Source organism: Enhydra lutris, unplaced genomic scaffold (genome assembly GCF_002288905.1).
Source record: "Enhydra lutris kenyoni isolate GAN:26980312 unplaced genomic scaffold, ASM228890v2 scaffoldscaffold3, whole genome shotgun sequence".
NCBI lineage: Eukaryota > Metazoa > Chordata > Mammalia > Carnivora > Mustelidae > Enhydra > Enhydra lutris.
In genome coordinates this window covers 72,630,748-72,646,249 of record NW_019154087.1, presented here as the reverse complement: position 1 = coordinate 72,646,249, position 15,502 = coordinate 72,630,748, and the positions used below count along the sequence as shown (strand labels likewise).

Here is a 15,502-nt window from a genome sequence, read left to right as displayed (position 1 = left end):
GCTTGAGTATATAAGATCACGTACTTCCATCATAAGGCACATTATTTCTGGTTGTCTCCCTTTTTTGTGATGTTAGTGGCTATTGAAGACCATGGCCTAGATCCATTACTACAGGCAAACTTTTTTAGAGAGCGCCAGACAAAAATACGTTAGGCTTTATGGGACATGTCTCTGTCACAACTGCTCAACTCTGCGATTGTAGCCTGAAAATAGCCAAAACAATATGCAAACAATAAGCATGACGATGTTCCAATTTAGATTTATTTACAAAAACAGGCATTGGGCCGAGTTGGCCTCTGGGTTCTAGTCTGCTGATTCCTACCTTATCCAAATATATATGATAGTTTTAGAAAACCAATATTAATATTAATTCAAACAATAGGATTACTAAAAACAGTTTAAGATTTCTTTGCCTGTGTTTTTGACCTTGGGACATATTCTACTAAGACTATTCAGACAAATACTCTGTTTCAAGTCTCATGAAGTAATTCCTCCATGTGTAGTAATGCTACCAACTCCAGAAACAAGATTATTTCTTTCATTTTGTTCTTAGATTTTAGGGATTTCCTTCCTTTGTCTTATTTTATGATTTTGAGAAACATTAAGAATGTTCTAAAGTCAAATATATAAAACAAAGTATATTTGGAGAGTTTAGCTTCTGTTCCTACCCCTCCATATTGTTCTTTGTTCTTGATTGGATCACATGGGAAGCCTACTGATAGGTAACCATTTTTTAAGATATTATGGTATAGTCCTTCTATTTAACAAAATTTTAAGCAAATACACACATCTGTTTCTGGAATAAATGGTGGTACACAACACATACCATTTTATTCACCTTTTTTTCATATAACAATATATCCTGGATATGTTATTGTTATATATATATGTCATATACAACAATATATCCTGGATATAACAATATATTACCCCATGGTTGGATGTAGAAATACCTTGCTTTCCTTTTTATAGCTCAAAGTTCTCCATTGTGTGGATGGGTGAGAGTTGATTCAACCAGTTCTTTAGTGCTCTACATTTGGCTCATTTCCAGTTGAGTGAAAACAATCATTTAAATCACAGGAACAACGAAGTCCAACAGACAAATAGCTGTGCAAATTTAAAATGATTCTAATGTTCCAATGATTTCTGATTTACAGGAGGAAAAGACATGAAATGAATCCAGATTTCAGCCGACAATCACGTGATAAGAAAAATAAATTGCAGGACAGATCTAAGCTAAGAAAAGCACAGTCACTGGTAAGTATTGCTTATAAAAGCTTCCACACCGTAACTGATGTAAAAGTACGGTTTCATAAACCATAACGTTTATGAAAATTGCTGGATTGCTAATCCCATTTTTGAAATAAAATTTGTTTTTTTTTTTTTTTTTAAACCAGAATCATCAAGTGGTGGTTTTAAATTCTGGTCTTTGACTGACAAGCTGTGTGACCTTGAAGGCATCCTTTACTTAATTTCTCTAAGTCTCTATTTTTAATTTTTTTAAAAGATTTTATGTATTTATTTGACAGAGAGAGAGAGAGATCACAAGTAGGCAGAGAGGCAGGCAGAGAGAGAGGAAGGGAAGCAGGCTCCCTGCTGAGCAGAGAGCCTGATGCAGGGCTCCATCCCAGGACCCTGAGATCATGACTCAAGCAGAAGGCAGAGGCTTTACCCATTGAGCCACTCAGGCACCCCTCTAAGCCTCTATTTTTTAAAAATTTTTTATTTCAGTATAGATGACACACAGTGTTACATTGGTCTCAGGTGTAGCTACCATCTGTCACCACACAACACTATCATAATATCAGTGACTATATTCCTTATGCGCTCCCTTTTATTCCCATGAGACTCTAAGTCTCTATTTCTCTTATCTGTTAAAAAAACAAAAACAAAAACTGGATGAACTGAAGTGTATGAATCTGCTCTGAAAAGTAGACAATATAATGGGAACATTGTTATCATTGGTTTTTTCTTCTGCTAAGAGTCTTTAGGGGTTGGGGGGAAGGATGCGCTATAGAAATTTCTTTATATAAATTACTTACCTATAGGGACACCTGGGTGTCTCAGTGGGTTAAGTGCCTGTCTTCAGCTCAGGTCACGTTCCTGGGGTCCTCAGATAGAGTCCTACATCCCTGTATCGGGCTCCCTGCTCAGCGGGGAGTCTGCTTCTCCCTCTCCCTCCCCCTGCTCATGCTCTCTCTCTCACTCATTCTCTCTCTCTCTCAAATAAATAAATAAAATCTTAAAAAAAAAAAAAAACTTACCTCTAGAGTGAGTGCAGGTTCCACTTACCTGAGAAAAGGTGTACCTTCCTTCGCTGTCCTGCTACCAGTGGAGCATGACTGTAAAAGCGCATTTCAAGTCACTGCAGAAAAAATGAGTGAGGAACTTGTTTTACCCTAATTAAAAAAAAAAAAAAAAGCTTACTGACTACCTAATAAAGTCGGTGACTAGGGAGCAGTATTATTTCATGGCAGAGTTTTCCGGATTGTGTTTCTGTACCTGCAGGGGGCTCCCTCTCAGCCCATAGGGGAGTCTTTGGAGCAAAGTGGATGGGAATCAGGGTGGAATAAAGAGGTAGTTTCCTCAGTGAAGATCTAGAAAGAAGCTGAGGATACACACTCAAGGAAAATTAATATAAAATAGATGTCAGTTGGGAGAGGAAGAAGTATGTACTCATGAATAAATCACTTTTATAGCTCAGCTTTAAAGCTCTATTACTTTCTGTTTAAATGTATTTCAAGTGTTATGTTTAAAAAAAAAAAGAGCTTTTTTTAAAATGAGCTTTTTTAAAAATAGAGCAGTCTGTATTCTGAGGGGCCAATTTTGTTGGACTGGATGAGGCTTATCATAGACATATGTACAGATGCCCAAGGGAATGGAGCCGCTTAAAACAGAGCAGTAAAATTGTCAATGAAAACCATTAATTGAGCAGAATAACTTTATGAGGCTTATCACACGTGCCATTTAGGCATGCTTCTGCCTGATTTCCTGGCCCCTACTAGGCCAGGAGTAGCAGAGAAATCCGGGGGAGAGCTGGGAATTTAAAGGACGATAAAAGTTGATGGTTGATGTATGCTTACAAATTATCAGCATAGTCAAACATTTCTCTGGCTGAGAAGACAAAACAAAATCAAAGGCTAAACAGAAGCCTTCCTCAGGGGCTTTTGACATTAACCATCTGTCACACACTTAGAAGGGCTTGCTTAAGTGAAAAAAAATTCTTTATATTTCTAAACTTTAAAAGTTGTGCTCAGTAAGGCTGGAAGGGAAACTGGGGCAAATTAAATAATGATGGAGAACAATGAACCCATTAATAAAATGAAGTGTGCACTTGGATTGATCTACTGGGGTTGTTTATGTAAATGTACTAATTATCATCACTATTTATGCTTAGCGGTTTGGATCAGGAGCATATAGCATAATTGAAGCCTCCAGAAGTGTGCTAGGATCCTTCTGTTGGTAATGCTGCCTTGTGACAAGCCTGGCCATGTTGGGCCACGAGTGGCTCAGGCCCAGTCTTCACATGGTGGCAGTTTGCCCTCACTGTGGGCCACCCAACTCAGAGGAAATAAGCAACCTCCTCAGTGATACAAGGTGGTGGTGAAAATTCGGGAATGCTGGATGTGGGGACCTGAGAGAAGAAGAAATGGGCTTTGAGGAAAGGCAGTTAGGGGACGGAAGGAGAGAAGGGAGTAAAACTCTTGAGAATTGCCACTGTAGAGAGAGAGGGTGGTGGACACAGCCCGTACAGTTGCAACAGAGAGAACCCTGTGTTCGTTTGATGGAAAGTTCTCACATCATTTAGATATGCATGTGCCTGAAGGTTTCAGGAGGAACTAGGGAAACAGGTGAGCAGGCAGCACTCAGGCGAACACATGATTGAGGTAAGGATAAAAAGGACAGACAGACAAAGCTGCCCCGAAGGTCCCTGAGGCCTGAACACTGAATATTCCTTGCCCCTGTAAGGAGAAAATATTTGGGAGCTTGGAGAAGGTAGAGCTTCATAAAGTGGAAGGATTGGAACAGAAAAAAAGCACAGGAGAGTTAAGAGTACAGAGACTATCCCTTGAGCCATCTCTCCAGGACTGTAGCTATCAGGCTAGTGAGAACCACCTAATTCACTTTTTGCCTACCATGACTTACAGCTTTCAAATATGAGTGACGCCTCCGAAAAGAAAAACCTGCTTAGGGAAACAATTTCGAACCCAAACAGTGAGCTTGTGATGTTTTCTATTATTTAATGGCCTTGAGTTTTCAAGACCCAAAGGGCACCTGGTTTCCTCTTAAGGCTTTCAATTCTTTTTTTTTCTTAATTTATTTATTTGACAGAGAGAGATCACAAGTAGACAGAGAGAGAGGAGGAAGCAGGCTCCCCACCGAACATAGAGCCCAATGTGGGGCTTGATCCCAGGACCCTGGGACCATGACCCGAGCCAAAGGCAGACGCTTTAACCCACTGAGCCACCCAGGTTCCCCAAGGCTTTCAATTCTAAAGCTGCCTCTTTACAGCTGCTTCATTTACCCACCCTTTATGAGAATCACTGATAGAAGATGCAAAGAAAGCCTAGATCTGATCACTAATGCTTTCTGATTTTGAAGACTGATTATTAAAAATTAGATAAATATTAAGAAATGTCCATTACAATTAGTTATGATAATAAAATTCCATACCGAACAAAACAAAAAATAGCAACACTACCACAGTATAGTGAGTACTGCTATTGTAATTAAACTTAAGAAATTTTCCTGTCGTGTATAAAGACATGGGGGGTTTTTTTGTTTTGTTTTTGTTTTTTTTTTTTTTAATCTTAACAGCCAGACCCGCAGTGCCTGTTTGGGAAGGGGAAGGATTGAGCTGTCTCCTTGGGGGAAAGCCTCCTTGATGAGCTTGTGGGGAGGGATGCCACCTTGAGGGCTTGGATGCTACAGACACCTGGACTTCAGAGGGGCGTGAAAACCTGCTCTGCAGGAGATTAGAGGAAGTTTGTTGTTTCTGCTCCCGCAAGGGAAGGGGGTGGGGGGCACTGCAGAGAGGTGGTAGAGAGAGAGCCAGCCAGGAGAGAAGCTCAGGGAGGTAGGGGAGCAGGGCCAGGATCCATTCCGATTGAATTTATTTGCTGTTGCTGGGGTGTCAACCCTGCCTTCCATCTCTACAGTAAATTCTCAATTTCCGCATGAAAGCAAGATCTCAAAAGTCTTGAAGTCCAGAAAAACAAAACTCCCCAGGACCATTCATAAAAACCCAAGGGTGGGCTTTGGACTTCCTGGGCCGTGAAGGTACATTCCGAGGACCCCAGCCGACATCTTGTTTCCTATAATTTTTCCTTTTCTCTTCTTCCTACCAAGTTAAGTATAAAACCTGAAATCCCCCCCCCTTTTTTTTAAGAGTTTATTTATCTGTTTGACAGAGATCACAAGTAGGCAGAGAGGCAGGCAGAGAGAGAGAGAGGAGGAAGCAGACTCCCCACCTAGCAGAAAGCCCGATGCGGGGCTTGATCCCAGGACCCTGGGATCATGACCTGAGCTGAAGGCAGAGGCTTTAACCCACTGAGCCACCCAGGCGCCCCAACCTGAAATCCCTTTATCTCACATTCAGTTGTTACTTGGAGTGGAGAAGTCGTCACTTTCTAGGTTCTGATTTGGCCTCGGATGTCAAAAAACTTGCCTTTTCACAGCATTTACCTAAATACAAGTAACAAAAGTCTCAGATTGCCTGTTTACTCTAACTGCTTTTTTTTATTTTTAAGATTTTATTTATTTGATAGACAGAGATCATGAATGAGTAGGCAGAGAGGCGCTCGCTCCCAGGACCCTGAGATCATGACCTGAGCCAAAGGCAGAGGCTTAACCCACTGAGCCACCCAGGTGCCCCTGCTCTAACTTCTTTTGATAAGACCTTACCTTTTTCTGTGCTCTGTGAATTCCAGCCTCTGCACTTAACCCTCTTCAACACCTTCCAAGGTAACTTGATTCTTAGTGCTCTGGTTTTTTAATTGCTTCTGCAAGCTTTCTCACCTTTTTCTTTTTTCCCCTCTCTGAGTCAGAAGAGGAGGAAAAAAGAATGTGCCCCAAAGTGATACCTGATTTTTGTCATGGGAAGAACTTGGTTTGAGAATCGGGCAACCCAGAGTTCTGGCCTCTGCTCTACAATAAACTAGCAGTCAATCCACCTATAATTCTTCATTTTCCCATTTATGAAGTGAGAGTTGTGGGGCACCTGGGTGGCGCAGTTGGTTAAGTGACTGCCTTTGGCTCAGGTCATGATCCCAGGTTCCTGGGATCAAGCCCCACACATTGGGCTTCCTGCTCAACGGGAAGCCTGCTTCTCCTTCTCCCACTCTCCCTGCTTGTGTTCTCTCTCTCTCTGTGTCTCTCTCTTTAAAAAAGAAGAAGAAGAAGACGAAGAAGAAAGAAATGAGAGTTGGGATTACAATATCTTAAAAGTCCATTTCAGGCTACAGTTTGGATTTGTGGGACCCCACAGTCCCTTACCCGTCCTCTCCCTGATCTCTTCTGATACCTGAGGGACACAGCTGTGGTTAATGTGACTTTACATAGAATGCCAGAAAGAATCCATCATACTTATGAGTTCTGATGATCAATCAATCAAAACTGGTTTCTGTCTATCTTTTTCTTGGAGCTTTAGAAAATACAGTCGATTCTAACAAGATTATTTATGAAACAAATGTACGCTTGGTTTCCTGTGGGCAATCTTTAGTAGATTTCTTTCAAATTCTGATGACTTCCCCAGGTATTTGTTTTATAACATCTATTTGGTTTGGATGTGCAGAACTAGAAATGTCTATAGGAGAGATTTTTCATCATTTAGCTCAGGCAGTGAAATTCCCAAGAATTCCATCTGGAATGCAGAGTAAGAAAGAACGTGGGCTTTGCCATCGGACAGACTTGCCCTCTTTTAAATAAATGGTGTGACTTGGGATAAGTTACTAAACCTTTTGGAGACTCCATTTCTTCATCTGTGAAATGGGACTAATGATAACTCCCTTGCAGGATTGTGATTTGGGCCATTTGTTAACCCCTGGGAGGTTCTGTCTCCTCATCTATAAAAGGGAGTTAGGAATGATACTAACCTCACAGGGTTGGGAGGAGGGCTGTAAAGCATTTAGGTTAGTGCCAGGCTCAAAGAAGCATTCGGTAAATCATAGCTAGTATGGGGGGTAATAACATTGGGCTAGATCAAAATCCCACGAGATCAGCACCTGAGGCAACAGGAGAGAGAGGAGGTAAGAAGCTGCAGGCAGCCAGGGTAGGGGTTGGTGGGAGGTGGGGGGCGGGTGGGGCTTGGCAGGAGGCTCCAGCCTATGGAATAAGCTTTTCTTTGTTTCTTTCTTTCTTTCTTTCTTTCTTCCTTTCTTTCTCTTTCTTTTTTTTTTTTTTTTTAAGATTTTATTTATTTATTTGACAGACGGAGATCACTAGTAGGCAGAGAGGCAGGCAGAGAGAGAGGAGGAGGCAGGCTCCCTGCTGAGCAGAGAGCCTGATGCTGGGCTCGATCCCAGGACCCTGAGATCATGACCTGAGCCGAAGGCAGAGGCTTTAACCCACTAAGCCACCCAGGCACCCCTAAGCTTCTCTTTCTTGCTTTTACTCTTGCTTCCCCTCAGTTTTCTTTATCTTTCTCTGTCTTTTCTTTCTTTCGTGCTTTCCATGGTATGAAAAATGGTTGCATCCATAGCTGTATATTGAAGTGTGAGCCACATATTTTTTTTTCCTGCTTGGTCTCAGTACACTCTTGTGCCTGCCCATAGTTCATGCATTCACTCCTCATCCTTGTTAGGTTTTATAATCCCACGCTTGCCTGGACAGCGAGTGTGTGTTGAACTCCATGCTGCCAATTCCTTGCCTCCTGTACTCCATCGCTTGCTAATTACAATATTGGTTGCTGTTACTTTTTGATACCTAAGAGAAGAAAGGGCCTGCCGGCTGAGAATCCTGGGGGCAGAGTGAACTCTCAGGCAGGACCACTATTTAGAGTCTTTGCATTTATCCTTTGCCTCTAAGAGAGCATAGTTTTCTTGTTCTGTCTTGTTATCTCTTGTTATATGATGCTATGCGTAATAAATTACCCTGGCATTTCCAACAGGAGTGACTCGACCTGCTTCTCTTTCGCTGAATGTTTAGATGGCAACATAATGCCTACCTGCTCTTAAGAGTTATATACAAAATATCTGACACAAATTGGCTTCTCTTTGGGATCAGCCAGAAGAGAGGAACCGTGTTTGTGAGTTCTGGAGTATTATTAGTTATCTACATATTAGTTATGACAGAGATTTAATCACTGCTACTACTGGGGTTTTCAAAATATATGTATGTGGGCTGCCTAGCTGGCTCAGTATGTAGAGCATGGGATTCTTGATCTCAGGGTTGTGAGTTCAAGCCCTGCTTTGGGCCTAGGGCTTGCTAAATAAATACATATAAATAAGTAAATGGGTGTGTATATAACATTTAACAATATAGTTTTTCACCACAAACTACAGTAGAAGCCAGTTCTCTAAGACATGGCTGTTTTGCAATTCAAGTTCACCATCATTGCTGACAAATAACCATTGGAACTCTATGGCCTGTGTACATTTTGCAACTCATCCCTACCTTACTTCACTTGGGAGGCCGAAGGGTGCCGTCATACAGTCTTGGATTTAAATTTCCAAACCCTGCCTGGGGTTGCTTAGCCTTCCTCCACAGCTCACAGCTTGACCCCGAGGTAACTTAAAAGATAAACCAACCGCAAAGACAGGTCTGTGTCTTCTTTAAAATTCTGTTGATGATTTCTCCCTAACAGCTTCCCTCTGTGTCTCATGGAAGCAGAGTGAGCAGGGAGTGAGCAGGGGAACACCCCCTCCACAGTGTTGACCAAAGCAGTGTGGACCACATGGGTGTGCGCAGCAATCCGGAATCCCAAGCAGACAAGAGGACAGCAGGGATCCTCCTCACAGAATCCTAGATGGAAAAATCCAGGCAGCAGCTCCATCCTAGAGGTTAAGCAAACACTGAGTGGAAGCCAGGATGAGCAGTCATCCCTTGCAGACTTTCTTCCCAGAAGGAAACCCCTCTAGGTGGGCACTCCTCAGCCACCTTTTCTATCCTCTGAGACTTCATCCCCACCAATGACCCTTACTTATGGCTCAGTCCCCATCCTAGGCTGAGGCAATTTATAGGAATGAGTTGAAGTTGTGTTTATATGACTAAAACAAACACGTCTTTTTTTTTTTTTTTTTTTTTTTTTTTTGACAGAGAGAACAAGCAGGGGGACCCGCAGAGGGAGAGGGAGAAACAGGCTCCCCGCTGAGCAGGGAGCCCGATATGGGGCTCAATCCAGGACTCTGGGATCATGACCTGAGCTGAAGGCAGACAGTTATCCAACTGAGCCACCCAGGCGCCCAAACAAACACTTCTGATCTTACGATTTTCAAACACACTATTCCATATTTATACATAGTATTACCATGTTATTCTTGAACTGAGTGTCATGAAGTGTTGAGGGTGAATTTTTAAAAGGGGGGAGGTGGGTAAGATCTCCTACAGAGTAAAGATTATCACCTTCTTCTTTTTTTTTTTTTTTTTAAGATTTTATTTATTTGTTTGTCAGAGAGAGAGAGAGAAAGAGAGAGAGAGATCACAAGTAGGCCAAGAGGCAGGCAGAGGCAGAGGGAGAAGCAGGTTCCCTGCCGAGCAAGGAGCCTGATATGGGACTCAATCCCAGGACGCTGGGATCATGACCTGAGCTGAAGGCAGCCGCCAAACCAACTGAGCCACCCAGGCGTCCCAGATTATCACCTTCTTTACTATTCTTTACCATATCACAGGCTCGAGACGATTACATGAAATAATAAATATCACCCGAGTGGCTCAATTGGCTCAGCATCCGACTCGATCTCCGTTCAGGTCTTGATCTTGGTCATGAGTTCAAGCCCTGCGTTGGGCTCCACACTGGACATGGAGCCTATAAATAAAAATGAATTAATTAATTTAAAATGTTTTTAAGAAATAATAAATGTATGACACTTAGCACAATGCCCAGTAGCCAGATATTTGCAAGTGGTGGTGGGGGTGATATTTCTAGAAGAGTGATTGGCACACTACAGGGGCTATCATTTTTTTTTTATATATTTTAAAAATATTTTTATTTATTTATTTGACAAAGAAAGAGATAACAAGTAGGCAGAGAGGCAGGCAAAGAGAGAGGGGGAAGCAGGCTCCCCACCGAGCAGAGAGCCAGACACAGGACTCAATCCCAGGACTCTGAGATCATGACCAGAGCTGAAGGCAGTGGCCAACCCTCTGAGCCACCCAGGTGCCCCTATAGGGGCTATCATTATTGTTACTATATTTCTCTGCTTTCCATATCCACATATTCCTTTACCTAATTGATTCTCTTATGTGATCCCTGGGTTTATCCAATGGTGTTGTTTGTGTCAGTGATCGCTTGCAAATTTTTGCAAGTAATGTGCATGGAAAACCAGAAAATAAAATTCAGTTGGGGAGTGACAGACACAGGGATATATTCAAGCTGGTATCCATATGTTGTTCCTGGGTGACAGCCCTTCTTGGGTCTTCCTTCGCCTCCTGCAGGGTCCTACTCTTTCTTGGGACACTCAGCCTCAATAGCCTCTCCCCATTCTCACTCCTCTGTGCCCGATAAAATGACCATCCAGCCTGAAGATAGGAGTTTTCTATCCCCGATTCAATATCCACTTGCAAAGTGGTTTCAGCCGCTGCCCTAAAATGAAAGAGGAGGAATTACTGGCATGTTTATTCATCTAGCCCACAAGTATTTTACGGCGCAAGAGTGGATGCTAGGGATACAACCATAACAAGATACAGTCCCTGCCTTCCGCGTGCTTACAGGCTGGAGGGGGGCAGCTTCCAGTCAAGGAACGGTAACTCCTGGGTATCTGGGTTGGGCAATTGTGTTCACGCTCACACCACCCACCACTGAGACTGGAAATGAGGCAGGACATGCTAGGTGTGAGGTACCTGTGAACCACAAGTATATGCATTCGGAAGAGAGCTAAGTTTATGAGCCAAGAGCTCAGGAGGGACAGTGGGGTGAGAGATAGAATCCAGCAACTGAAGACGTGGGCACTGATTGCCTAGGAGGTGGGCCAAGAACTGAACCCTGGAGAATTCTGTTGTATAAAGGATGGCCTTCTATTTCTCTTCTACGTCCTTCCATTTAAAGACATGATGATAAGACTTGGAGATATTATTGGGTAAATATCTAGAAAAAGAACAGTAAGAGGGCCCCTGGCTGGCTCAATTGGTAGAGCACATGGCGATTCTTGACCTCGGGGTTGTAGGTTCAAGCCCCACGTTGGGTGTAAAGATTACTTAAAAATAAAATCTTTAAAAGAAAAAAAAAACCAGTAAGTTCAATCAGTGAGAAAAATATATTTATTTTTAAGATTTTATTTATTTTGTTTAGAGAGCACATGCGCAGGGTGAGGGGCGGCGGGGGGTGGGGGAGCAGAGAAAGACTCTCAAATAGACTCTGTGCTGACCGTGGAGCCCAACACAGGGCTCCATCCCACAACCCTGAGATCATGACCTGAGCTGAAATCCAGTCAGATGCTTAACCGACTGAGCCACCCAGGCACCCTGAGAAAAATATATTGAAATTATAGATGGTCCCTGGCTTCCAACGATTTGACTTATGATTTTTTCAGCTTTGTGGGGAGCAAAAGCAATACACATTCGTTAGCAACCATATAATGAGTTTTGGACTTTGAGCTTCTCCCAGGCTAGCGACATGCAGTGTGACACTCTTGTGGTGCAGGTCAGGGCCGGCAGTCAGCCCCGCAGTTACCAGGATAAGCAACTGAAACACTTAGCAACCATCTGGGTCTCACTTTCAGTGCAGTATTCAGTACATTACAGGAGCTATGCCACACTTTATCATAAAACGGGCTTTGTGGGGGCGCCTGGGTGGCTCAGTGGGTTAAACCTGTGCCTTCAGCTCAGGTCATGATCCCAGGGTTCTGGGATCAAGCCCCAAATCGGGCTCTCTGCTCATCGGGGAGTCTGCTCTCCACCCCCCACCCCGCCTGCCTCTCTGCCTACTTGTGATTTCTGTCAAATAAATAAATAAAATCTTTATTAAAAACAAACAAACAAAACAGGCTTTGGGTTCGATGCCAGTGCGAGTGTTCTGAGCGTGTCTAAGGTAGGCCAGGCTGCGCCAGAATGGTCAGCAGAGTAGGTGTTTTAATGCTTTTTTTGACTTACAGTATTTTCCACTCATGATGTCTTCATCTGGACATAACCCCCTCGTAAGTTGAGAAAGATCTGTAGCTGATTCCATCTCTCTTCATGGGAACAGGGTGAGGAAAAGCTATAGCAGGTGGACCTGCACAGAAATAGAGATAATTTATAACAACACTGTAAGAGCGACTCCATCCTATGGGGCTGTATGCAGAGGCTCCCTCATGGAGGCATGATCAATTATTAAATCCATTTCTAGCCCCTCCTCCCCCCTCCGGAGGACAGTGAGTGGGGCTGAAAATTCTAAGCTTCTAATCAGGACTTGGTCTTTCTGGTAACCAGCCCCCATCTAGGAGCCCATCCATAGTCACCTCAACAGGACAAGAGATGCTCCTAAGTGCTCTTATCACTCAGGAAATTACAAGGGTTTGAGCTCTGTGCCGGGAACATGGGACCGAGACCAATATGTGCTTTTCTATTATCTCATACTCAGTGTTGGTATAAAAGAAATTCCCAGTTATTTCAACCAGATCATCAGATACTTTAGATCAAGATCCAAGACTGTCAGATTTATATCCTTTAGGTAACTTTCGCATGTTTTCCCCTTAAATCTTATTTTTTCTCTTGTGATGATGGACATTAAAGTCTTAAAATGAAGAGGATCTGTGCACTTGTTTTCAGAGACAGAAAGAAAGGGTGGTTGTAAGGAGACCATGTTCCCAGAGCTGATCTTGGAGGGAAGAAAAACCCAACAGTCTCAATAGGTGGTGACAGTTACGGGGGTGGGGGGAGGGGTGGGGAGGGTGGAAGCAGGTGGGGGGGTGCTGGGGCTTGGGGGCCAATCCCTGCAACCTGCCTTGGCTAAAAAAAGGAGAGCTTGAGAGGAGCCTGCCTCAGCATGTGAACTTCCCCCCACCACCCAGGGGGACTAGGAGAAAGGGGTTCCTCAAATGCAGTGATAAATCAGCTTTGCAGAGTAATAGGATTAAATTCAAAACTGTTACGGGTGAGGTGTGACTAGCCCGTTCTTGTATCCCAGAGAGCTAGGCCTTTTCTTCATTCAGCAGGTATTATTCTGTTTTCATTGTTACTAAAATAGCACAAAGGAACACCTCTATTTGTTCTCTTACCTTATGTTGATCTTAGAACAACACCGAAAATGCTTACCCTAGTTGGTCTTAAAACTTACACTGGAAGCTTCAAAGGAGGGAAGATTATTTGCTCCCATTTCGTGCCCTTTTTCCTCTCCAGTTCTAACAACTTGCTACATTTAATCCCAGCTTTGCCTACCTTTTCCCCAGAAAAATCATCAGCGAGCATGTATAGGCAGACACCCGTAGATTCACTGAAGTGTCAGAGGCCAGCTTTGCTCTCAGGGAGTTTGCAGTCTTGTTCGGGGACAAATAATTACGGCCAGGAGTGAATACAAATGTCCCAAGAACAGGGGAATGGGAAGTCAGAGGTCTCGCTAATAATGGCTGCAAGAATCCAGCTGAGGCAGAAATCCTGGAGGGTTCGGCACCTGGGTGGCTCAGTCAGTGAAGTGTCTGCCTTTGGCTCAGGTCCTGATCCCAGAGTCCTGCGATTGAGTCTCACAGGGGCTCCCTGCTCAGCGGGGAGTCTGCTCCTCCCTCTGTCTCTCTGCCTCTTCCCCGGCTTGCAATCTCTCTCTCAAATAAATAAATAAATAAATAAATAAATAAAATCTTTTAAAAATAAAAAAAGGAAGAAAAAAAGAAAGAAATCCCTGATGATCAAGACACTCCAGCTTCTTGGAGAAGGAAGATCTCGAAGGACAGGTTAGAGTTAGAGAAGGAATAGAGTATGTGAGGCAAGATTGTGGGGCACCTTTGTGGACTAACGAGGGACCCTGTTCCCTGGCCGAGAGGACAGGAGACAGCAGTCATTGGCTGAAGCAGTTTCTGATTCAGTGAAAGTCTCAGGTAGGATTTCCCCAGATTAACAGAAACCCTGTGTGTGGCAAATGTACCCAGCAGAGCATGAGAGAGATGTGACAAGTGTTCTGACGGCCAGGACAAGCCGGCTGGATGTGGAGTCGTGGGGCGGGGATTGTGTTCAGGGCGGGTGACAGGTTCTGTACATGTGCCCTGTCTCCTTCTGACTCTCTGCACAGTAGGGGCCAACATAAGAGAGACCTCGTGAGAGTCCGTCGCTTGTGCTACCAACAGGCTCAGCTCGTGTTCTTGCTTTCTCTTGTTCTCTCCTCCTCCCCCTCTTCCCTTGCCCGCTCATGGCCAGATGTCCCGGAGAAATCCTTTCTCACTGTGAGTTTTGGTTGGAATGTCAACCTGTGACATTTGCCTTTTTAGAGCAAATGTGTGCATGCACAGATTAGTAGTGAGTGTAAAACACAGGAGCTCTCCCAGAGCTCGCCTGGCCTGAGAGCCTGTGTCTCCAGGCATGGCTCTGACGCCTTTCTTCTCTGTGAACTCAGGCTGGCAAGTAAACTGGCCTGGCCTGCTCTCCAGTTTCGTTGATTTGTAAAACAGAGATGCTAATACTTCCCTACTTGCCTGGTGGAATTTCCTTGAGGTTCACATGAAATTACGGTTGTGAGAGCACTTTGGAGGCTAACAGACTGATTCTTAGCTCAAGGTGAAGATTGCATGGGGGTTAGGGGTTGGTGACGTTGGGAGGTCTCAGTAAATCCCATCCAGCCCTATGATTTGAGAAAGCTGTCTTGCATCATTAAAATAAGTTTAGTTATATAGCTTCCTGTCTGCTGTTTTTGGGGCTGTCGCTGGAATGATCTCTTTTTCCTCCCTAGATATCCCTAAGAGCAGAACCCAGCACCACTCTCCGAGTTCCTGCTCATCTTGCCTGGTCTCCTCACCGGTGGGCAGGGCTCCAGGCCACCGAAGCGGACACAAAGGTCCTCATGCAACCTCTTCAGAGGCACCCTGGGTTTCAGGCATTACCCGGCCAGGCTCCAGAGCTGAAGTCAATTTAAAAACGTGAAAGGATTTTGGTAGACATGACAAGGTGCTCTACACATTGGAGAGATGTTACTTGGATCCTCTATTAGAAACTTTCAGCTTAGGGGCACCTGGGTGGCTCAGTGGGTTAAAGCCTCTGCCTTCGGCTCAGGTCATGATTCCAGGATCCTGGGATCGAGCCCCACATGGGGCTCTCTGCTTGGCAGGGAGCCTGCTTCCTCCTCTCTCTCTCTCTCTCTCTCTCTCTCTCTGCTTCTCTGCCTACTTGTGATCTCTGTCTGTCAGAATAAATCAATAAAATCTTTAAAAAAAAAAAAAAAAAA

General features: G+C 43.9%; 1 protein-coding gene across 1 annotated transcript in view; it reads left to right on the top strand.

Moving 5' to 3' along the window:
• Positions 1-15,193, top strand: part of LOC111157795 (F-box protein 16) — a 45,849-nt gene extending 30,656 nt beyond the window's left edge. The window contains exons 7-8 of the mRNA XM_022519452.1: positions 1,158-1,257; positions 15,011-15,193. Of these exons, the coding sequence (XP_022375160.1) occupies positions 1,158-1,257; positions 15,011-15,193 (283 nt within the window). The remainder of the gene's footprint in view (positions 1-1,157; positions 1,258-15,010) is intronic.
• The last annotated feature ends 309 nt before the right edge of the window (positions 15,194-15,502 follow it).